The sequence below is a fragment of the Oncorhynchus nerka genome, linkage group LG20 (assembly GCF_034236695.1).
Source record: "Oncorhynchus nerka isolate Pitt River linkage group LG20, Oner_Uvic_2.0, whole genome shotgun sequence".
Classification (NCBI taxonomy): domain Eukaryota; kingdom Metazoa; phylum Chordata; class Actinopteri; order Salmoniformes; family Salmonidae; genus Oncorhynchus; species Oncorhynchus nerka.
The window spans coordinates 42,042,756-42,067,650 of NC_088415.1; the positions used below are offsets into that span (position 1 = coordinate 42,042,756).

The following is a 24,895-nucleotide window of genomic DNA, read 5'->3' on the forward strand; positions in this document are numbered from 1 at the left end:
CCCTGTCCGTTAAAACTCTCCCTCCCTCTCTCCCTGTCCGTTAAAACTCTCCCTCCCTCTCTCCCTGTCTGTTAAAACTCTCCCTCCCTCTCTCCCTGTCCGTTAAAACTCTCCCTCCTCTCTCCCTGTCCGTTAAAACTCTCCCTCCCTCTCTCCCTGTCCGTTAAAACTCTCCCTCCCTCTCTCCCTGTCTGTTAACACTCTCCCTCCCTCTCTCCCTGTCTGTTAACACTCTCCCTCCCTCTCTCCCTGTCCGTTAAAACTCTCCCTCCCTCCCCCTGTCTGTTAACACTCTCCCTCCCTCTCTCCCTGTCCGTTAAAACTCTCCCTCCCTCTCTCCCTGTCTGTTAAAACTCTCCCTCCCTCTCTCCCTGTCCGTTAAAACTCTCCCTCCCTCTCTCCCTGTCCGTTAAAACTCCCCTCCCTCTCTCCCTGTCCGTTAAAACTCTCCCTCCCTCTCTCCCTGTCCGTTAAAACTCCCCTCCCTCTCTCCCCTGTCTGTTAAAACTCCCCTCCCTCTCCCCTGTCCGTTAAAACTCTCCCTCCCTCTCTCCCCTGTCCGTTAAAACTCTCCCTCCCTCTCTCCCTGTCCGTTAAAACTCTCCTCCCTCTCTCCCTGTCTGTTAAAACTCTCCCTCCCTCTCTCCCTGTCTGTTAAAACTCTCCCTCCCTCTCTCCCTGTCCGTTAAAACTCTCCCTCCCTCTCTCCCTGTCCGTTAAAACTCTCCCTCCCTCTCTCCCTGTCCGTTAAAACTCTCCCTCCCTCTCTCCCTGTCTGTTAAAACTCTCCCTCCCTCTCTCCCTGTCCGTTAAAACTCTCCCTCCCTCCCCTGTCTCTCCCTCCCTCTCTCCTGTCTGTTAAAACTCTCCCTCCCTCTCTCCCTGTCCGTTAAAACTCTCCCTCCCTCTCTCCCTGTCCGTTAAAACTCTCCCTCCCTCTCTCCCTGTCCGTTAAAACTCTCCCTCCCTCTCTCCCTGTCTGTTAACACTCTCCCTCCCTCTCTCCCCGTCTGTTAAAACTCTCCCTCCCTCTCTCCCTGTCCGTTAAAACTCTCCCTCCCTCTCTCCCTGTCCGTTAAAACTCTCCCTCCCTCTCTCCCTGTCCGTTAACACTCTCCCTCCCTCTCTCCCTGTCCGTTAACACTCTCCCTCCCTCTCTCCCTGTCCGTTAACACTCTCCCTCCCTCTCTCCCTGTCCGTTAAAACTCTCCCTCCCTCTCTCCCTGTCCGTTAACACTCTCCCTCCCTCTCTCCCTGTCTGTTAAAACTCTCCCTCCCTCTCTCCCTGTCCGTTAAAACTCTCCCTCCCTCTCTCCCTGTCCGTTAAAACTCCCCTCCCTCTCTCCCTGTCCGTTAAAACTCTCCCTCCCTCTCTCCCTGTCCGTTAAAACTCCCCTCCCTCTCTCCCTGTCCGTTAAAACTCCCCCTCCCTCTCCCTGTCCGTTAAAACTCTCCCTCCCTCTCTCCCTGTCCGTTAAAACTCCCCTCCCTCTCTCCCTGTCTGTTAAAACTCCCCTCCCTCTCTCCCTGTCCGTTAAAACTCTCCCTCCCTCTCTCCTGTCCGTTAAAACTCTCCCTCCCTCTCTCCCTGTCCGTTAAAACTCTCCCTCCCTCCTCCCTGTCTGTTAAAACTCTCCCTCCCTCTCTCCTGTCCGTTAACACTCTCCCTCCCTCTCTCCCTGTCTGTTAAAACTCTCCCTCCCTCTCTCCCTGTCTGTTAAAACTCTCCCTCCCTCTCTCCCTGTCCGTTAACACTCTCCCTCCCTCTCTCCCTGTCTGTTAAAACTCTCCCTCCCTCGCTCCCTGTCCGTTAAAACTCTCCCTCCCTCCTCCTGTCTGTTAAAACTCTCCCTCCCTCTCTCCCTGTCCGTTAAAACTCTCCCTCCCTCTCTCCCTGTCCGTTAAAACTCTCCCTCCCTCTCTCCCTGTCCGTTAAAACTCTCCCTCCCTCTCTCCCTGTCCGTTAAAACTCTCCCTCCCTCTCTCCCTGTCCGTTAAAACTCTCCCTCCCTCTCTCCCTGTCCGTTAAAACTCTCCCTCCCTCTCTCCCTGTCTGTTAAAACTCTCCCTCCCTCTCTCCCTGTCTGTTAAAACTCTCCCTCCCTCTCTCCCTGTCCGTTAAAACTCTCCCTCCCTCTCTCCCTGTCCGTTAAAACTCTCCTCCCTCTCTCCCTGTCTCCCCTCTCTCCCTGTCTGTTAAAACTCTCCCTCCCTCTCCCTGTCCGTTAAAACTCTCCCTCCCTCTCTCCCTGTCCGTTAAAACTCTCCCTCCCTCTCTCCCTGTCCGTTAAAACTCTCCCTCCCTCTCTCCCTGTCTGTTAAAACTCTCCCTCCCTCTCTCCCTGTCTGTTAAAACTCTCCCTCCCTCTCTCCTGTCCGTTAAAACTCTCCCTCCCTCTCTCCCTGTCTGTTAAAACTCTCCCTCCCTCTCTCCCTGTCTGTTAAAACTCTCCCTCCCTCTCTCCCTGTCTGTTAAAACTCTCCCCTCCCTCTCTCCCTGTCCGTTAAAACTCTCCCTCCCTCTCTCCCTGTCCGTTAAAACTCCCCTCCCTCTCTCCCTGTCTGTTAAAACTCCCCTCCCTCTCTCCCTGTCCGTTAAAACTCTCCCTCCCTCTCTCCCTGTCCGTTAAAACTCTCCCTCCCTCTCTCCCTGTCCGTTAAAACTCTCCTCCCTCTCTCCCTGTCTGTTAAAACTCTCCCTCCCTCTCTCCCTGTCCGTTAACACTCTCCCTCCCTCTCTCCCTGTCTGTTAAAACTCTCCCTCCCTCTCTCCCTGTCTGTTAAAACTCTCCCTCCCTCTCTCCCTGTCCGTTAACACTCTCCCTCCCTCTCTCCCTGTCTGTTAAAACTCTCCCTCCCTCGCTCCCTGTCCGTTAAAACTCTCCCTCCCTCTCTCCCTGTCTGTTAAAACTCTCCCTCCCTCTCTCCCTGTCCGTTAAAACTCTCCCTCCCTCTCTCCCTGTCCGTTAAAACTCTCCCTCCCTCTCTCCCTGTCCGTTAAAACTCTCCCTCCCTCTCTCCCTGTCCGTTAAAACTCTCCCTCCCTCTCTCCCTGTCCGTTAAAACTCTCCCTCCCTCTCTCCTGTCCGTTAAAACTCTCCCTCCCTCTCTCCCTGTCTGTTAAAACTCTCCCTCCCTCTCTCCCTGTCTGTTAAAACTCTCCCTCCCTCTCTCCCTGTCCGTTAAAACTCTCCCTCCCTCTCTCCCTGTCCGTTAAAACTCTCCTCCCTCTCTCCCTGTCCGTTAAAACTCACCCTCCCTCTCTCCCTGTCTGTTAAAACTCTCCCTCCCTCTCTCCCTGTCCGTTAAAACTCTCCCTCCCTCTCTCCCTGTCCGTTAAAACTCTCCCTCCCTCTCTCCCTGTCCGTTAAAACTCTCCCTCCCTCTCTCCCTGTCTGTTAACACTCTCCCTCCCTCTCTCCCTGTCTGTTAACACTCTCCCTCCCTCTCTCCCTGTCCGTTAAAACTCTCCCTCCCTCTCTCCCTGTCTGTTAACACTCTCCCTCCCTCTCTCCCTGTCCGTTAAAACTCCCCCTCCCTCTCTCCCTGTCTGTTAAAACTCTCCCTCCCTCTCTCCCTGTCCGTTAAAACTCTCCCTCCCTCTCTCCCTGTCCGTTAAAACTCTCCCTCCCTCTCTCCTTGTCCTTTAAATCAATTCAAAAGGACTTGAAGACGTGATGAAGTTAAAAGGGCTATGGGGGAATAAAGCAGCTCGTAACTACATCTAATGGTGTCAAGCTGTGACAACAAGCACACTGGGAACATGGCCTGTAGAAAAAGTCCAGGAGAACTTTCATATAGAATGCTTCATTTCAGCCTAGTCATGTATGTTACTGGTTCAGCAGCCTAGTCATGTATGTTACTGGTTCAGCAGCCTAGTCATGTATGGGACTGGTTGAGCAGCCTAGTCATGTATGTTACTGGTTGAGCAGCCTAGTCATGTATGTTACTGGTTGAGCAGCCTAGTCATGTATGTTACTGGTTCAGCAGGCTAGTCATGTATGGGACTGGTTGAGCAGCCTAGTCATGTATGTTACTGGTTGAGCAGCCTAGTCATGTATGATACTGGTTGAGCAGCCTAGTCATGTATGTTACTGGTTCAGCAGCCTAGTCATGTATGTTACTGGTTGAGCAGCCTAGTCATGTATGTTACTGGTTCAGCAGCCTAGTCATGTATGTTACTGGTTCTGCAGCCTAGTCATGTATGTTACTGGTTGAGCAGCCTAGTCATGTATGTTACTGGTTGAGCAGCCTAGTCATGTATGTTACTGGTTCAGCAGCCTAGTCATGTATGTTACTGGTTCAGCAGCCTAGTCATGTATGTTACTGGTTCAGCAGCCTAGTCATGTATGTTACTGGTTCAGCAGCCTAGTCATGTATGTTACTGGTTGAGCAGCCTAGTCATGTATGTTACTGGTTGAGCAGCCTAGTCATGTATGTTACTGGTTCAGCAGCCTAGTCATGTATGGGACTGGTTGAGCAGCCTAGTCATGTATGTTACTGGTTCAGCAGCCTAGTCATGTATGGGACTGGTTGAGCAGCCTAGTCATGTATGTTACTGGTTCAGCAGCCTAGTCATGTATGTTACTGGTTGAGCAGCCTAGTCATGTATGTTACTGGTTGAGCAGCCTAGTCATGTATGTTACTGGTTCAGCAGCCTAGTCATGTATGTTACTGGTTCAGCAGCCTAGTCATGTATGTTACTGGTTGAGCAGCCTAGTCATGTATGTTACTGGTTGAGCAGCCTACATTTACATTTACATTTAAGTCATTTAGCAGACGCTCTTATCCAGAGCGACTTACAAATTGGTGCATTCACCTTATGACATCCAGTGGAACAGTAGTGCATCTAAATCTTTTAAGGGGGGGTGAGAGGGATTACTTTATCCTATCCTAGGTATTCCTTAAAGAGGTGGGGTTTCAGGTGTCTCCGGAAGGTGGTGATTGACTCCGCTGTCCTGGCGTCGTGAGGGAGTTTGTTCCACCATTGGGGGGCCAGAGCAGCGAACAGTTTTGACTGGGCTGAGCGGGAACTGTACTTCCTCAGTGGTAGGGAAGCGAGCAGGCCAGAGGTGGATGAACGCAGTGCCCTTGTTTGGGTGTAGGGCCTGATCAGAGTCTGGAGGTACTGAGGTGCCGTTCCCCTCACAGCTCCGTAGGCAAGCACCATGGTCTTGTCGCGGATGCGGGCTTCAACTGGAAGCCAGTGGAGAGAGCGGAGGAGCGGGGTGACGTGAGAGAACTTGGGAAGGTTGAACACCAGACGGGCTGCGGCGTTCTGGATGAGTTGTAGGGGTTTAATGGCACAGGCAGGGAGCCCAGCCAACAGCGAGTTGCAGTAATCCAGACGGGAGATGACAAGTGCCTGGATTAGGACCTGCGCCGCTTCCTGTGTGAGGCAGGGTCGTACTCTGCGGATGTTGTAGAGCATGAACCTACAGGAACGGGCCACCGCCTTGATGTTAGTTGAGAACGACAGGGTGTTGTCCAGGATCACGCCAAGGTTCTTAGCGCTCTGGGAGGAGGGCACAATGGAGTTGTCAACCGTGATGGCGAGATCATGGAACGGGCAGTCCTTCCCCGGGAGGAAGAGCAGCTCCGTCTTGCCGAGGTTCAGCTTGAGGTGGTGATCCGTCATCCACACTGATATGTCTGCCAGACATGCAGAGATGCGATTCGCCACCTGAGCCTAGTCATGTATGTTACTGGTTGAGCAGCCTAGTCATGTATGTTACTGGTTCAGCAGCCTAGTCATGTATGGGACTGGTTGAGCAGCCTAGTCATGTATGTTGCTGGTTGAGCAGCCTAGTCATGTATGTTAGTGGTTGAGCAGCCTAGTCATGTATGTTACTGGTTCAGCAGCCTAGTCATGTATGTTACTGGTTCAGCAGCCTAGTCATGTATGTTACTGGTTCAGCAGCCTAGTCATGTATGTTACTGGTTCAGCAGCCTAGTCATGTATGTTACTGGTTCAGCAGCCTAGTCATGTATGTTACTGGTTCAGCAGCCTAGTCATGTATGTTACTGGTTCAGCAGCCTAGTCATGTATGTTACTGGTTCAGCAGCCTAGTCATGTATGTTACTGGTTCAGCAGCCTAGTCATGTATGTTACTGGTTCAGCAGCCTAGTCATGTATGTTACTGGTTCAGCAGCCTAGTCATGTATGTTACTGGTTCAGCAGCCTAGTCATGTATGTTACTGGTTCAGCAGCCTAGTCATGTATGTTACTGGTTGAGCAGCCTAGTCATGTATGTTACTGGTTGAGCAGCCTAGTCATGTATGTTACTGGTTCAGCAGCCTAGTCATGTATGGGACTGGTTGAGCAGCCTAGTCATGTATGTTACTGGTTCAGCAGCCTAGTCATGTATGTTACTGGTTGAGCAGCCTAGTCATGTATGTTACTGGTTGAGCAGCCTAGTCATGTATGTTACTGGTTCAGCAGCCTAGTCATGTATGGGACTGGTTCAGCAGCCTAGTCATGTATGTTACTGGTTCAGCAGCCTAGTCATGTATGTTACTGGTTCAGCAGCCTAGTCATGTATGTTACTGGTTCAGCAGCCTAGTCATGTATGTTACTGGTTGAGCAGCCTAGTCATGTATGTTACTGGTTGAGCAGCCTAGTCATGTATGTTACTGGTTGAGCAGCCTAGTCATGTATGTTACTGGTTGAGCAGCCTAGTCATGTATGTTACTGGTTCAGCAGCCTAGTCATGTATGTTACTGGTTCAGCAGCCTAGTCATGTATGTTACTGGTTCAGCAGCCTAGTCATGTATGTTACTGGTTCAGCAGCCTAGTCATGTATGTTACTGGTTCAGCAGCCTAGTCATGTATGTTACTGGTTCAGCAGCCTAGTCATGTATGTTACTGGTTCAGCAGCCTAGTCATGTATGTTACTGGTTCAGCAGCCTAGTCATGTATGTTACTGGTTGAGCAGCCTAGTCATGTATGTTACTGGTTGAGCAGCCTAGTCATGTATGTTACTGGTTCAGCAGCCTAGTCATGTATGGGACTGGTTGAGCAGCCTAGTCATGTATGTTACTGGTTCAGCAGCCTAGTCATGTATGTTACTGGTTGAGCAGCCTAGTCATGTATGTTACTGGTTGAGCAGCCTAGTCATGTATGTTACTGGTTCAGCAGCCTAGTCATGTATGGGACTGGTTCAGCAGCCTAGTCATGTATGTTACTGGTTGAGCAGCCTAGTCATGTATGTTACATGTATGTTACTGGTTGAGCAGCCTAGTCATGTATGTTACTGGTTGAGCAGCCTAGTCATGTATGTTACTGGTTGAGCAGCCTAGTCATGTATGTTACTGGTTGAGCAGCCTAGTCATGTATGTTACTGGTTGAGCAGCCTAGTCATGTATGTTACTGGTTGAGCAGCCTAGTCATGTATGTTACTGGTTCAGCAGCCTAGTCATGTATGTTACTGGTTCAGCAGCCTAGTCATGTATGTTACTGGTTCAGCAGCCTAGTCATGTATGTTACTGGTTCAGCAGCCTAGTCATGTATGTTACTGGTTGAGCAGCCTAGTCATGTATGTTACTGGTTCAGCAGCCTAGTCATGTATGTTACTGGTTCAGCAGCCTAGTCATGTATGTTACTGGTTCAGCAGCCTAGTCATGTATGTTACTGGTTGAGCAGCCTAGTCATGTATGTTACTGGTTGAGCAGCCTAGTCATGTATGTTACTGGTTCAGCAGCCTAGTCATGTATGGGACTGGTTGAGCAGCCTAGTCATGTATGTTACTGGTTCAGCAGCCTAGTCATGTATGTTACTGGTTGAGCAGCCTAGTCATGTATGTTACTGGTTGAGCAGCCTAGTCATGTATGTTACTGGTTCAGCAGCCTAGTCATGTATGTTACTGGTTCAGCAGCCTAGTCATGTATGTTACTGGTTGAGCAGCCTAGTCATGTATGTTACTGGTTGAGCAGCCTAGTCATGTATGTTACTGGTTGAGCAGCCTAGTCATGTATGTTACTGGTTCAGCAGCCTAGTCATGTATGGGACTGGTTGAGCAGCCTAGTCATGTATGTTACTGGTTCAGCAGCCTAGTCATGTATGGGACTGGTTGAGCAGCCTAGTCATGTATGTTACTGGTTCAGCAGCCTAGTCATGTATGTTACTGGTTCAGCAGCCTAGTCATGTATGTTACTGGTTCAGCAGCCTAGTCATGTATGTTACTGGTTCAGCAGCCTAGTCATGTATGTTACTGGTTCAGCAGCCTAGTCATGTATGTTACTGGTTCAGCAGCCTAGTCATGTATGTTACTGGTTGAGCAGCCTAGTCATGTATGTTACTGGTTGAGCAGCCTAGTCATGTATGTTACTGGTTGAGCAGCCTAGTCATGTATGTTACTGGTTGAGCAGCCTAGTCATGTATGTTACTGGTTGAGCAGCCTAGTCATGTATGTTACTGGTTGAGCAGCCTAGTCATGTATGTTACTGGTTGAGCAGCCTAGTCATGTATGTTACTGGTTGAGCAGCCTAGTCATGTATGTTACTGGTTGAGCAGCCTAGTCATGTATGTTACTGGTTCAGCAGCCTAGTCATGTATGTTACTGGTTGAGCAGCCTAGTCATGTATGTTACTGGTTGAGCAGCCTAGTCATGTATGTTACTGGTTCAGCAGCCTAGTCATGTATGTTACTGGTTCAGCAGCCTAGTCATGTATGTTACTGGTTGAGCAGCCTAGTCATGTATGTTACTGGTTGAGCAGCCTAGTCATGTATGTTACTGGTTGAGCAGCCTAGTCATGTATGTTACTGGTTGAGCAGCCTAGTCATGTATGTTGCTGGTTGAGCAGCCTAGTCATGTATGGTATCATGCTTCTATGGTAGCGCTTGGTTCTGCACCTGATGGATTCCAACATTGTTGAGGACCGGGTAACAGGTTCAGAGATGGAGGAGCGTTCCGGGGGCAGCATGTGTCGGTAGAGGCCCTGTTTGTATGTGGTTTACACCGTCACCATATCCTCCTGTGGGATGGAGCTATATTTCAGCTTCCTAATGGAGGAACAGGGGTTACTGGCCTTCTTGGAGATCACATCCACCTGTGCTGTCCAATGGAGATCTGCCTGGATGAGAATGCCTCAGACTTTTATGGTTTCAACTCTCAGGAGCTCTGAGTTATTGATGTGCAAGTGGTGGTAGATCCGGTGGTGTTCTGGAGATGAAGGTGTGAAGTACTTTGCATTCCTGCGGGTGGAGAATCATGTGACTGTCTATGGACTAGGTGCTGTTGCGGTGACCTGACCGTATCATCGCCACACCGGCAGCCCTGACCGCAGTAACATTCCACGTGACCGTGGAGTCACGGTAATCTTCTCTTAGGCACTCTGGACATGATTTGGTAGTAGCGAACTTGCTAACGACCATCCGGTCCTAATGGCCTGGTACTCAGGGCTCTAGTGTTCCTCCAACCACTCTGACATCAATGGGAATACAATCGAAAATCACTTCAAAACACCTATCGTCATCAAAACAGTTTCATGCTTTTAAAACTCACCTCACTGTGATGATCATTTTGAAGAAGTACAACAGCAAGGTTGAAACAAAGTGGAAAACATGGTGATTGTAGATGTTGTTTCAAAGCCTTGCACAACAAAATGTACAGCGCTTCCTAAGGTGATGATGAATTCAAAACACCCCTACACATATTAGAGTTTATGCATACGCAAAGGCTTATGAGCCCAAGCCTGGAAAAAAAAAGAATGAAAATGATACAATACATAGCCTACCGCATATTACGCATGGCAGAAAAACATCAAACTAAAGTGAATTAAGATGTCTTCGGTACATAATTGGTCTAGCCTATAAATTAGAGTAATCGCCTTTGAATGTGGACTGTATTATTATGCATACTGGATGGACTGGTTACCTTATGCTACGCTCTAAAATGTGTATCCATGAGTCTGGGAGAGAACTATAGCCCTATGCATGCTGTAGGTTCATTGATTGTGCGGAGCGGCTTACAGGTAGCCTACAATTACAGTGAATTTGTATTTGATTTGGAATAGCCTGGTAATAGGGGATTTTTTATATTTGAATAATTAAGTGGGTGGCACATTAACGTTAGCGACACAGAATATCTCTCCACCATGCGTTTCCATATCCTCCTCTCTCTCCTTTATTCATTTCTTCAGTGTGCAGAGGGGGTGTCAACAGTTTAGTGAAATCTCTTTTGCTGGCGAAAACATGTTGCGATCAATGTTCCCAAACATATTTCACTTGGTTTCCCAAATGAAGGACTGGGTAGGTGCAGGAACATGGTTGGAGAGCCCATGGCATACAGCGTTTGAGCGGAATACCACCTGTCACGCAGCGAGAGCATGCTCCTCCAACGGTGGTTGATGCGTGGAGAGAAACAAGTTTTCCTATATTTATTTCTCAGCTGCTCATATTAAGCACAGCTCCGCTATAAAACCAAAGTAGCATACCAGGCATCATTAAAAAATGATGCACAGCTCTGCTATAAAACTCAAGTAGCTTTCCAAGTATCATTGAAAAACAGACCGGCGTGCAGCCTTCATTTGCTTTTCAAAGGCATACTGATTACATGTCTTTTTCCCCTGCTCTGTTCCTGCCCATTCTAAATCTAAACTAATTTGACATATTAGTAAAGACAAGATTAAATAGAAAATAGTCTGAATGGGTGAAAATATGATCACTTGATGAGTGAACAGCTGTGCATCTGGATGCAAGGAACAGAGCTCAAACTTTTTTTGCGGCTTTCTCAACTCATCAATAGTCTGTAGTCGCATCATGCAGCCCATATATGTGTTGATTTCTAAGACATTCTAAGGTTTGTATCATTCACAACTAAAGTTGGCAAATAACTCTAAATCTAGCATATAGGACCTGTTTCGAATGATAACTATTTTTTTATTCAACAAATATATTATTTTTGTACTTTTGACCCGTTTTTGTACTTTTTCTCCCCAATTTCATGATATACAATTGGTAGTTACAGTTTTGTACCATCACTGCAATTCCCGTACAGACTTGGGAGAGACAAAGGTCGACAGCCATGCGTCCTCCGAAACACAACCCTGACAAGCCGCACTGCTTTGAATGATGACTTTTACGCTCAACATAGCCACTTCATATGCGCTCTCGCTCCAGAAGAATCTCCTTTCTATTTAATTCAGCTAAGTTCAATTACGTTCTTCTTAATTATAACATCGTATAATATCAAGGCACAGGACCTATAAGCATATCTTGTCTGCTAAATGAACAAGCCTACAGCCTATTGCATGGAACATAGCCAATAACATACCAACTCATATTCTGTTCTTCTGAAATCCATGTTCTTCATATCATAATGTTTCTTTAGACCTGACTAAAATAAATAACAGATTTATTGTGATGGTGTATGTTACATTTACTTATTCGGTTTTTAAATGTAGATGTTCCAAATGTGAACATCAGCAGCTTGTTTGCATGGAGGCCTGGGATGCTAAACATGTCAATGTTAATTAACAGTCAAATACCGCATTACAATAACCGTCTGACAAAATGTCATGCCAGCCACATTGACACAGTCTGGACCATGACTCCAGGTCGGACAGGTCTTGTTGGCTTGAAGAGGGTGCTCTCTGGGGTCTGTCCTCTAGTAGGTTAAGCTCATCCACGAGCTTGCAGTGTTCTACTGCTGCATCGCTTACTGTGGCGTCTATGTATGTTACGAATATCAGGGGTCCGAGCAACGTTCCCTGAGGGAGGCCACATGACACTCTGACACTGTTCGACATGGAGTCATGGTACTTAAATGCCTGGTGCCTGTTAGATAGGAAGTCACCATTTCACCTGATGGTTGAAGCCCCATTTCTAGGAGTCTGGCGATAACCACAATATGGCAAACCCTGTCAAAGGCCTTGCTATAGTCAGTGGTGACCAGTGAGCAGATGAAGCCAGGCTTGTTGGAATGCTTGTACAGCCCATCGATGGTCATAGATTTGGGGAAGGATGTCTCCTACTGCCCACTGGGAGATGAAGCTCTTGGCTGCCTTGTCTAGAAGGGAGGTAAGGGAGATGGGTCTGATTTCAGCAAGGCTGGGTGGATTCATCTTTGGGAGGGGCACGACAGTAGCAGCTTTCCACTCCTTTGGGATCACACCTTGGTCGAGGGAAGCGTTGGCCATGAGTCCAATTAGCCCGTAAACAAACTCTTTAATGAAGCTGCCAGGTATTCTGTCTGCTTTTGGGGTTTTCACCTTAACCAACTTCTCGTACATATCCCATGCTGGATGGTTGGTGCTGGTCTTGATGGTAGGTAACAGGGAAGCAGTATTGGTCGATGGGGGGTATGAACTGGATCACAGAGGCTAGTGCTTTGTTAATTTCATTGGCTATTCCTCTGCCATCACCTGGGCTAAGCCCCTCAATGTGTGATTTTATCACTGTAGAAGGCCTGCCTAGTTGTTCCGATGTTGCATTGTATTTTGTTCCTAAACTTGTTCCATAGGACAGCGTTCTTCTGGGAGAAGGCTTTCTGATGCTCTTGGATTAGGGCCTTGATCTCCGCTGTCATCCATGTTTTGTCGTGGTTTTGCAGCCTCGCTGTTTTGGTGGGGAAGTACTCGTCCATCTTGGATTAGAGAGATGTATGTGATATGTCACCAGCCTCAGATTTAGAGTCTAATCATGGGAGGTAATCCATTGTCCAAAGGAACAGATGTTTGAGTCAGGCAGTGGCTGGAAAACCCTTTTCAGTGTCGTGATCTGGATTTTTCTTTCCTTGGGTTGGGTAGTGATGACATTATGGTCCCTTATGGCTAGTGGGTTCCAGATGGCAGGAACACAGTAGAAATGTGACAGATTGGTGATGACCAGGTCAAGGATTGCTTCTCATCTTGTTGGTTGATTGACCATCTGCTTTAAACTGTGACATAGCCTCCCCACATCCTGCCTGTTGAAATCTCCTCTGATGAAAAAAGCAATGTCAGGGTATTTCACTTGTAGTGCACCAATAGTCTCCACTAAGTGATCAATGAAGATATCACCCTGTGGTGAGTCAGGTAGGAAATGTAGTGCACATATTGCAATTCTGGAAAGGAAGGCGAGGAAGGCGATATGATCTGACCTTAACCACTATGCACTAGCTTGTGATGTCAAGCATGTCAGGGGAAACTTTGTTTTGGAACCATGTCTCAGATACAATTGCTATGTCTGATTTAGTGTCCTTGAGACACCATTCAAACTCATCTAGCTTGTTGCAGAGAGAGTGGGCAGTACATAGAAAGTGTGCTGGTAAGTGCTTATTGTTCTTAGCAGGGGTTTGCACGGAGGCGTGATGTGAATTCAGTTTTGAGCATTCACTTGCTGCCGTAGTGCATTGTTTAAGGTTTGTGGGTGATCGGCTGAGTTTTGCGATGAGGGTTTGCTATTTTCGGGAGGAGTTACAACCTGCAGTGGCGTGCGGTGGTTGTGGTGAGGTCGCTGGCTGGGTAAGCACTAGCTGTTCTCAAAGCCAGATTTTCTCCCAAATAAACCTGGATGAATCTCACGTTCACCATACAACAGATAGATCCAACAAACAGAGTGACATAGGCTATTAAACGAAATTGGCAAACACAAACACACATAATGTCATTGTGTGAAATAGTGTTACACACACTTACGGTATATAGTAAATAAGGTTCAAATTAAATGTCCATATCATCAATCGAAATGGCTGAAAAATGCATTTCAAAATGTCAAATAGTCTCATCAAAACATTATTCTAGCTTGATAAATCCAATGCTTTATGAAATGAAATAGATATTAAAGCCACTAAAGAATAGGCGATGCTGAAAATGAGGAAGTATGCTACAAACTAAAATCTTTATTTATTATGGATCCTCATTCGCTGCTGCCAAAATTAAGGCAGCAATACAATTTTAAAAACATTACAATACATTCATAACAGATTTCACAACACACTAAATGTGTGCCCTCGGGCCCCTACTCCACTACCACATATCAACAACACAAAATCCTTGTGTACGTGCATGTGTCTATGCCTATGTTTGTGTTGCTTCACAGTCTCCGCTGTTCCGTATTTTTATCTGTTCTGTTTTTTAAAATCTCATTCTACTGCTTGCATCAGTTACTTGATGTGGAATAGAGTGCCATGTAGTCGTGGCTCTATGTAGTACTGTGCTCCTCCCATAGTGTGTTCTGGACTTGGGGACTGTGAAGAGACCTCTGGAGGAATATCTTATGGGTGTCTGAGATGTGTGCTAGTTGTTTAAACAGACAGATCTGTGCTTTCAACATGTCAATACCTCTCGCAAATACAAGATACCTCTCACAAATACAAAAGTGTCTGAGGCCGCAGCCAGGATTCAGCACTGCTGAATGGACAGCGCCACGGGGGCCACTCAAACTGTATGAAAACCTACAGGTTAACTCTGTGGTGCTGAATGGACAGCGCCACGGGGGCCACTCAAACTGTATGAAAACCTACAGGTTAACTCTGTGGTGCTGAATGGACAGCGCCACGGGGGCCACTCAAACTGTATGAAAACCTACAGGTTAACTCTGTGGTGCTGAATGGACAGCGCCACGGGGGCCACTCAAACGGTATGAAAACCTACAGGTTATTTTCAAACTGTACAGTCGGACAAGATCAGCCTTTAGTCTAATGAAGTCAAAATGCTTTGCATATGTTGACAGGCTCTCTAACTTGCTATCATCAAAACATCTTGACAAAGATTTGACACACGGATGCATTTCGCTGACTGTGAGAGCACCAAGTTTAACTTTTGAGCATAACAGTGAATACATGTAGCTTCAAGCACTTTTTATCTTATTTTGGCCAGCACCCAATTAAGCTGTAATGCCAACACTGAGGCCCCATCATATCTTTGAGCTACCAGCTTTTCAACGCAGCTGCACTCCCCCAACACTCACAATACATAATCCACCAAGACCACAGCTCGTTTGGCATCGCTCACATCATCAAATCCCAAAAACGCCTCATTGACTTCGCATTCAGCCACATAACACAAAATCACAGAGATATGGCCTTTATTTGTAACATATGTGGTCTCATCTTCTTCTACTGCAACAAATGGGGCTGCATTAATCTCGTCTTCTTCTACTGCAACAAATGGGGCTGCATTAATCTCATCTTCTTCTACTGCAACAAATGGGGCTGCATTAATCTCGTCTTCTTCTACTGCAACAAATGGGGCTGCATTAATCTCGTCTTCTTCTACTGCAACAAATGGGGCTGCATTCATCTCATCTTCTACTGCAACAAATGGGGCTGCATTAATCTCGTCTTCTTCTACTGCAACAAATGGGGCTGCATTAATCTCGTCTTCTTCTACTGCAACAAATGGGGCTGCATTAATCTCATCTTCTTCTACTGCAACAAATGGGTCAGCATTCATCTCATCTTCTTCTACTGCAACAAATGGGGCTGCATTCATCTCATCTTCTTCTACTGCAACAAATGGGGCTGCATTCATCTCATCTTCTTCTACTGCAACAAATGGGGCTGCATTCATCTCATCTTCTTCTACTGCAACAAATGGGGCTGCATTCATCTCATCTTCAATGTCCTTTGGAATCACATCACTGACGGAAGCTGACGGAAGCCTTGACGTCTGTGGTCATAGCTGTCCGCAAGATGTGTTGGTTGATGCAGAAGCAGTCGCGTTTATCATCCAGTTTATTATCATGAACCAGAGTTGTTCAATATTCATGCTCTACTCTCAAAACACTTTCAAAAAACAAAACCATTTGTGCAAAAAAAATAAACATGAAACGCCCTCAATAATTACTTACCGATTAAATTAGCAGCAGTAAATTCCAAGGCCGCCATCTCGGTGCCATGGCAACAACGTACCTTATACACACGCATACACACGTATCCACGCACAAGCCCACCACCGTGTACACACACATATGAATGCGCAAACACACATGCATTCACACACACACAAACAACAACCCCCCCCCCCCCCCTCCTCCCCCATCACACAACAACAAAACAGAGGATTAGCAGCGCACTACCATAGCCTTCCCTCCCCATAGAGTAATGATCTGTACACAACAACACATACACTGCAGTGGTTATTCATGACAGGCCCCGGGCCCATAGACATTCTACTCAGGTGCTGGTCTGGTCTACAGAGCTCCAGATTAGTTGCTAGGTCGAAGGTAGAGCCAAACTGCTTTGCTGTAAAACGCTCTGGTTACATAGATGATAACAGGGCAGCATTGTGGGTAAATTATACATAACCTGCTGCTCCATTACCCCTCTCACACACACGCACCCAATGCACACAGCACACGTATTACCACTCCTAGTTCTGCTGCTCTCTGCTGTCTGACAATTAGTCACACTAAACTGACCATGGGGAGAGAGCGATAGAGAGCCAGAGAGAGATGGAGAGCGAGAGCGAATGAGAGAGAGAGAAATAAAGAGAGGGAGAGAGTGTGTTTGTTTCCTCTAATGAGGATGATTTCCATTCTGTTTAAGTTTTGTAGCTTCCTTCCTCTCATGGATTGAGTCATGCACCTCCTACAACACAATATGTTCAATAGTTTGAATGATAAGTTCCATCTGTTCATAACGGTTGAGGATAGTGTTATGTACAAGCATTTTTCTGACATGATAAATTGCTACGAGGTGAATGTGTCTGTTTGATTTTCTATTGCAGGAGATGTTTTCAGTAGCCATGTCCTCCTATCTTGAATCGAAAGCAATTATGGATAGTGTTGTATATTTTATGACATGGTAAATTGATACAGGGTGATTTCACTGTTTGTATTGCAGGAGAGGCGTCTCCATATGTATGTGGTGTATTGTCAGAACAAACCCAAGTCAGAGCACATCGTCTCCGAGTACATCGAGACTTACTTTGAGGTGAGTATCTCTAGGCAAACACAGCTCAATCCCTGTTATCCAACTGTGACTCTTGTTTGAACAAAGCAACTACATTTCTGCAGACTCCCTCGTGGTAATGTTCTTTCCCATTGAGGTGGTTGTAGGAATGTCAAGTTTGGTCATGTTGATTGGTGGTTGTAGGAATGTAATATTATGTCACATTGATAGGCTATGGGAATAATGCTATGCCTTGTTCCCTGTCTTAGGGCAGTTAGGATCGCCACTTTATTTTAAGAATGTGACATGTCAGAATAATAGTAGAGAGAACGATTTATTTCAGCTTTTATTTCTTTCGTCACATTCCCGATGGGCCCGAAGTTTACATACACTCAATTAGTATTTGGTAGCATTGCCTTTAAATTGTTTAACTTGGGTCAAACATTTCGGGTAGCCTTCTACAACCTTCCCACAATAAGTTGGGGGAATTTTGTTCCATTCCTCCTGACAGAGCTGGTTTAACTGAGTCAGGTTTGTAGGCCTCCTTGCTCACACACGCTTTTTCAGTTCGTCCCACAAATTTCCTATGGGATTGAGGTCAGGGCTTTGTGATGGCCACTCCAATACCTTGACTTTGTTGTTCTTAAGCTATTTTGCCACAATTTTGGAAGTATGCTTGGGGTCATTGACCATTTGGAAGACCCATTTGCGACTTTTTGCACCGAAGTACGTTGATCTCTATGAGACAGAAGGCGTCTCCTTCCTGAGCGGTAATGATGGCTGTGTGGTCCCATGGTGTTTATACTTGCGTACTATTGTTTGTACAGATGAATGTGGTGCCTTCAGGCGTTTGGAAATTGCTCCTAAGGATGAACCAGACTTGTGGAGGTCTACAAATTTTTTCTGAGGTCTTGGCTGATTTTTTAAAATTTTCAAATGATGTCAAGCAAAGAGGCACTGAGTTTGAACTTAGCCTTGAAATACATCCACGGGTGCACCTCCAATTGGCTTAAATGATGTCAATTAGCCTATCAGAAGCTTCTAAAGCTATGACATTATTTTCTGGAATTTTCCAAGCTGTTTAAAGGCACAATCAACATAGTGTATGTAAACTTCTGACCCACTGGAATTGTGATAAAGTGAATTATAAGTTAAATAATTGGTCTAATCTGTCAACAATTTTTGGAAAAATGACTTGTGTCATGCACAAAGTAGTTGTCCTAGCAGACTTGACAAAACTATAGTTTGTTAACAAGAAATTTGTGGAGTGGTTGAAAAAAGAGTTTTAATGACTCCAACCTAAGTGTATGTAAACTTCTGACTTCAACTGTATGGTTAGGTGAAGGTAATATTAGTGTGGTAGTGGTAATGTGTCTGTAGGCCACATGAAGTCATATTGAGGACACAGTATATGGTTGAAGTAATGCCTCTGTGTGTATCCCAAACTTGTGGCTCTATTTTCATGTCTTGGATTGGAACCCGTGCTACGGTCCGAACATAGAAACATAGAGCTATTTGGTATTGAAAAGAAGAATCATATGCATAAAAGAACCACATACCTACTGTAAAACATGGTGGTGATGTTATTCTGCTTCCACTCGTCCTGGTCAACGGCATCATGAACATGGACCTTTTAGCTAAATACCTGGTTGCCTTTGCCAGGAGGTTGAAACTTGGCCCCAAGTGGAGCTTTCAACAAGACAATAACCCCCAAAGCACACATCAAAATACACAAAGAAATGGTCATTTGGGCCACAAAATCAACATTTTGCAATGGTCATCTCAGTCTCTGGGTTTGAGCCCCATTGAAAACCTATGGTTCATAAGCGCAGATGAATGATATCAAGGATCTGGAAATATTCTGTATGGAGGAATGATCCAAGATCCCTCCCAATGTGCTCTCCAATCTCGTAAACATAATTGAAGGTATTGGAAACAGGGGTGCCAATACTTTTGACCCATATCTTTTTGAGCAAAAAATGTATTACTTGTACAACTGTGTCTTCCGCCTTTAACCCCTCTGAATCAGAGAGGTGCGGGGGGGCTGCCTTAATTCACATTCCATGGCGTGGGTTAACTGCCTCGCTCAGGGGCAGAACAACGGATTTGAACCTTGTCAGCTCTGGGATTAGATCCTGCAACCTTTCAGTTACTGGCCCAACTGTTACGACTTCTACCGAAGTCGGCTCGTCTCCTTGTTCGGGCAGCGTTCGCTGATCACCGGCTCTCTAGCCATCGCCGCTCCATTTCTCATATGTCCATTTGTTTTGTCTTGTTCCGTACACACCTGGTTTTCATTCCATAATCACACTGCATGTATTTAGTCCTCTGTTTCCCTCCATGTCTTTGTGTGTAATTGTTGATTGTTATGTGAGATGTTCACGCGCTATACTTTTGTTTCATGTTCTGTGTTTTTTGGGGCACTTTGATGCCTATTTCTTGACCGGAATAAAAGTGCGCCTGTTAACTCTACTCTGTTCTCCTGCACCTGCCTTTGCCTCCCGTACTCAGATGTAACACCAACACTCTAACCACTAGGCTACCTGCCGGCCCAACCACAAAATCTCCTTGTTTTTTGTACAATTCTATTAGTACAAAGAATATACTATCGCTCAGTATTTGTACAATTAATATTATATTGTGTTTTTTGCTCATCTTTATCAAGGGTGCCAATCATTTTGGACCTGGGTGTATATGTTCATGAGAATGACTGTGTGTGTTTGGCCCTATCAGGAGCTGAGGCAACATCTGGGTCACAGGCTACAGCTGAACGACCTGCTGATCAAACCAGTCCAGAGGATCATGAAGTACCAGCTGCTGCTCAAGGTAACACACACAGACACATGCGCATGCGCACAGACAGACGGGCGCGTAAACCTGCACGACGACAAGGTCGAATTCAATGTGGGAATGCACATAAAAGATGAGTGGCTATTTGAACAAGTCATGAACATCTACCTAGTGCCAACCTTGTGCCTGTTGTACCTCTCTCTGGTATTCAAACTAATAAAACACCTCCCAGATGTCTTCACCTTACATAGCATTGACTCGTAAACCTTGAATGCTCTTGACTCCATGCTGTGTTTACGTGAACAGGACTTCCTCAAGTATTACACCAAAGCTGGGATGGACACAGAAGAGCTCGAGGTGGGTGTTCGTCTGATACAACTCATGCTATTACACTGTATCTACCATTCATCTACTATATAAACTATCTAGGAATAGGTGATGACGAGAGGCAAGTGTGAGGCTGTACGCTGTCTCTGTGCTATTAAGGGTTCTTTCTAGTCAAACAACCTGTATTCAGTAGTTGCTTGATTTAAATAACTTACTTACTTACTTACTCTCTCTCTCTCTCTCTCTCTCTCTCTCCTTCACCATCACAGAAAGCGGTAGAGGTGATGTGCTTTGTGCCTAAACGCTGTAACGACATGATGAACGTGGGACGACTGCAGGGCTTCGAGGTAAGGCACTTCACTTAGGTCTCTCTCTTTCAAATACAGCTCTCACGCAAGCAAAATATTGTACTGTAAGCCAGTGTTTCCCAAACCTCTTCTCGAGTAACCCCAGGCCCAGCCAGTCAATGTATTTGATGTATTCCAGAACTGGCACTGTTGACTCAACTAATGAAAGGGCTTAGTGATTAGGTGACCATTTGAATCAGGTCAGCTACTTCTGCAAAACATCAACTAAGTGGACTGGCTGGGGGCTCAAGGAGATGTTTGCAAAATACTGGTGCAAGCCATAAGTAAGCCATGTAATCAACCCCTATTCTCTTTTCACCCTGTGTCTCTTCCCTCCATCCTTCTCTTTCATCTCCAGGGTAAGATCACGGCGCAGGGGAAGCTGCTCCAGCAAGACACTTTCACAGTGGCGGAACAGGACAGCAGCTTCCTGTCCAGAGCCAAGGAGAGGCGGGTCTTCCTGTTTGAACAGCTGGTCATCTTCAGCGAGCCAATCGACAGGAAGAAAGGATTCTCACTTCCTGGTTACACCTTCAAGAGCAGCATCAAGGTAGGTCTCTCTTCTTTCCAGATTTTTTTTCCTCCTCTTTTCTCATTTCAGATTAGATTGAATGCATTACCTGCATAGGCTTTTAACCATAAGGAATCTAAACTAATTAGACTGTTACGTAACTTCTTTCAGTCCCAGATAATGAATTGCATGACTGATGTAAACAAACACGGCATTTCTCCAAATCTAACATTGTGTACAAGTTCTTGATTGTTCTTGGAAGCCTAAAAAGCATCTGTGTCTGTTTTATTGGTGAGGTATTAAATGACCCACACTCCAGGATGTCTTCCTCCTTCCACCAGATGGTAGTCAGATGTGATTTGTTCCCGGTGGATGGAACGTTACAGGAACGTTCAAATAAAAATGGTGGATGTAACATTACTGGAACATTCCGTTTGAAATGCATGCATTTGTGCTAAAGTATGTTTACTCAGCAAACTCTACTCGAAGTGAGCTGAATTTGGACACGTTTGTTGAGTAAAATTACAAATTTATGTTTGATCAAAACAACTCAAAACAACACCCAACATTATTGTATTTCCCAGCAGGTTGATTTTCAGAATTGTTTGTTTCAATACCTGTGTTTTTGCATGTTTTTGCACTTTGATTAGTTGATTATTCTTATTCTACACAGACATAAATAACATACATTTTTTAAAGTACCGTAAACCTCAATTAATAGCCTGAGTGTTTATTTGCTTAAAGGCGCAATGGAATTAAAAACAAGTTCTTCCTGTGTTTTATATTTCCACACAATGAGGTTGGAATAATACTGTGAAAATGATAACAATGCCTGTTTAGTGTAAGAGCTGTTTGAAAAGACCGCCTGAATTTTCTTCCTGTTTGGTGGGATGGAGTGTTGGCCTTCCATGGTGACATCACCATGCGGAACATTTGTTAATAGACCAATAAGATAGAGAGATCCAAACTCTCTGCTAATAATAGCTCATTTTCAGTATTCCCATCCTCACTCAGACCACTCCAAGACAGTCCCAGCTAAATACTTGCTTGAGAAATTGCCCTTTTCTAAACTTTTCTTTTTTTTGTTGACCATTTTAATTGAAAACTATCACAGTAAGGTACTTAATTGTTACCCAGAAATGATTTGATAAAGAGATAAAACGGCTGCATTGGACCTTTAAATCACACAAAACAGGTGCTTATCAGAGACAGACTTCTATTTGAGCCAGGCGTCTATTTCCTTAATGCACACAGCTGTTGCTCATTTGCATAGTTCATTGTTTAATTCCAGCAATCACTTACAGCAGTTGAATCAATTTCTTAATCTTCGGCACTAATGTGTAATCATTTACACACTGTGCCATGTTTCTTGTTTGTCTTAGTATGCCTCTATACATTTTTTCTTTTAAATAAATCATTACAGTCTTTGACTGTGCATTTTCGGCAGTTCTTCCTTTTCGCCACTAGAGGGCAATCATATGATTTCTAGGGGTCTGTACTCCAGAAGTTGTTGAATGGTTTTGTGCTTGCCAGTTGGCTAGCAGTTCTCAGATGTTAGTAGCCAATAGCTAGCAGTTTCTTACTTGCCCCCCAAAATGTATGATTTCTGTCATTTTCTACTCATTACTGAAGTATTTAATGTAACAAATAAAACATTAAACCTCATGGTAACTTTGTAAATAATTCATTTAGACCTGGCATTTATTTGAAACAGGCGTTTATTTGTTGAAATTTGTGCCATTGCCCGGTTATTAAAAAGGGACAGGCGACTATTTGAGACTCTATATTTAATTTAAGTTTTACGGTAATCTAATCTGTTAGTAGTTTGATTTATTTCACACGTTACTGAGATGGCTGTTCTAGTTTATTTGATTTGGGCTATTTCAATATCAATCTTCCCTGTCCCTACCCCGTCAGTTATTGTGAATACAGGTTGCGGTCGATTAAAAGTTCCAATTGTTGAATATCCTCACTCTGACTGGATTCAAATAGTCTCTACACATGGCATGCCAGCATAATGTGACTTGCAGGCTTGATGTGGCCTGTAAACCAGGAGTTTCAGACCACTGTGTAAGGGTATATCTAGGCACTCAAAGAAATACCTTATAATATATGTAATGTATTTTCATAAAGAGTTTGATTTTAAAGATAGTTTCTAAATGAATATATTAACTTCAAGGCTACATTAATGAAAAGCATTAAAGTCATGGGTGGTAACTACAATTCACTCGAAAGGCAAGGCACTCTGGGAAGTATGCAAATAAAGTAGAATATATTCAAAGTTGAGTGAAGATTCAATTCAACTTGAGAATGTATGTTGGTTCAGCTACACTCTTAGAAAAAAAGGTGCTATCCAGAACTAAAAAGGTTTCTTTGGCTGTATCCATAGGATAACCCTTTGAATAATCCCTTTTGGTTCCAGGTAGAACCCTTTCCACAGAGAGTTCTAGATGTAACCCAAGAGTTCTACCTGAAACCAAAAAGTGTTCTACCTGGAACCAAAAAGGGTTCTCCTATTGGGACAGCCGCAGAACCCTTTTGGAACCCTTTTTTCCAAGAGTGTATATGCCCACATTTTTGCAAACTCACAATCTTATTGCAGCTGGTTGCCTTACAGTTGTATATTGAATCAACGTCTTCTTCTTTTTATAAAGTGCAGGGTTGCTTTTCCAAAATGTGTAGGTTTCCCAGACGTTCTGGTTGGTAATTCAGAATTCCCTGCTTATTCCATCCTCATTCTGGGAATCTTACAACCGGCAAATGTGGACATTTTGGGAAAGTTGCAACCCGGAATTATGCAACACTACTGAATACACCTGTGCTTTGTTCCAGGTGAGCTGTCTGGGGGTTGAGGCTCCGGTGGAGGGGGAGGCGGGCCGATTGGTGCTGACCTCACGGGGGGCTGACGGGACTGTTGTGAGATACGTGCTGCAGGCTGCCTCGCCAGAGGTCTGCAGGGCCTGGGTCAACGATGTGGGACAGATCCTGGAGAACCAGAGGAACTTCCTCAACGGTAGGATCGGAGAAATACTGATAGAAAAACACAACAGCTTTACTTTCAGGATTCATATCTAACCCCATGCTGCCAACTTCCTCAATGGTAGGACAGGAGACACAGACAGATATCTTCTGCACAGTAAACTACCACTTACTTTTACTCATGTCTGGCCTTTCCCACTGTTCCCGGGCGCTGAAGACGTGGATGTCGACTAAAGCAGCCCCCCGCACCTCTCTGATTCAGAGGGGTTGGGTTAAATGCGGAAGACACATTTCGGTTGAATGCATTCAGTTGCACAACTAACTAGGTATCACCCTTTCCCTATAGAACTAACTAGGTATCACCCTTTCCCTATACAACTAACTAGGTCTCCCCCTTTCCCTATACAACTAACTAGGTATCACCCTTTCCCTATACAACTAACTAGGTATCACCCTTTCCCTATACAACTAACTAGGTCACCCCCTTTCCCTATACAACTAACTAGGTATCACCCTTTCCCTATACAACTAACTAGGTCACCCCTTTCCCTATACAACTAACTAGGTATCACCCTTTCCCTATACAACTAACTAGGTCTCCCCTTTCCCTATACAACTAACTAGGTATCACCCTTTCCCTATACAACTAACTAGGTCTCCCCCTTTCCCTATACAACTAACTAGGTCTCCCCCTTTCCCTATACAACTAACTAGGTCTCCCCCTTTCCCTATACAACTAACTAGGTCTCCCCCTTTCCCTATACAACTAACTAGGTATCACCCTTTCCCTATACAACTAACTAGGTCTCCCCCTTTCCCTATAGAACTAACTAGGTCTCCCCCTTTCCCTATACAACTAACTAGGTATCACCCTTTCCCTATACAACTAACTAGGTATCACCCTTTCCCTATACAACTAACTAGGTCACCCCCTTTCCCTATACAACTAACTAGGTATCACCCTTTCCCTATACAACTAACTAGGTCTCCCCCTTTCCCTATACAACTAACTAGGTATCACCCTTTCCCTATACAACTAACTAGGTCTCCCCCTTTCCCTATACAACTAACCAGGTATCACCCTTTCCCTATACAACTAACTAGGTATCACCCTTTCCCTTTACAAC

General features: G+C 45.1%; 1 protein-coding gene across 3 annotated transcripts in view; it reads left to right on the top strand.

Moving 5' to 3' along the window:
- Window positions 1-24,895, top strand: part of LOC115124777 (rho guanine nucleotide exchange factor 25-like) — a 181,004-nt gene that overhangs the window by 148,629 nt on the left and 7,480 nt on the right. For all 3 annotated transcript variants that reach the window (XM_065005509.1, XM_065005510.1, XM_065005511.1), the window contains 6 exons: window positions 16,767-16,856; window positions 19,548-19,640; window positions 19,911-19,961; window positions 20,201-20,278; window positions 20,637-20,828; window positions 23,622-23,802. In XM_065005509.1, the coding sequence (XP_064861581.1) occupies window positions 16,767-16,856; window positions 19,548-19,640; window positions 19,911-19,961; window positions 20,201-20,278; window positions 20,637-20,828; window positions 23,622-23,802 (685 nt within the window). The remainder of the gene's footprint in view (window positions 1-16,766; window positions 16,857-19,547; window positions 19,641-19,910; window positions 19,962-20,200; window positions 20,279-20,636; window positions 20,829-23,621; window positions 23,803-24,895) is intronic.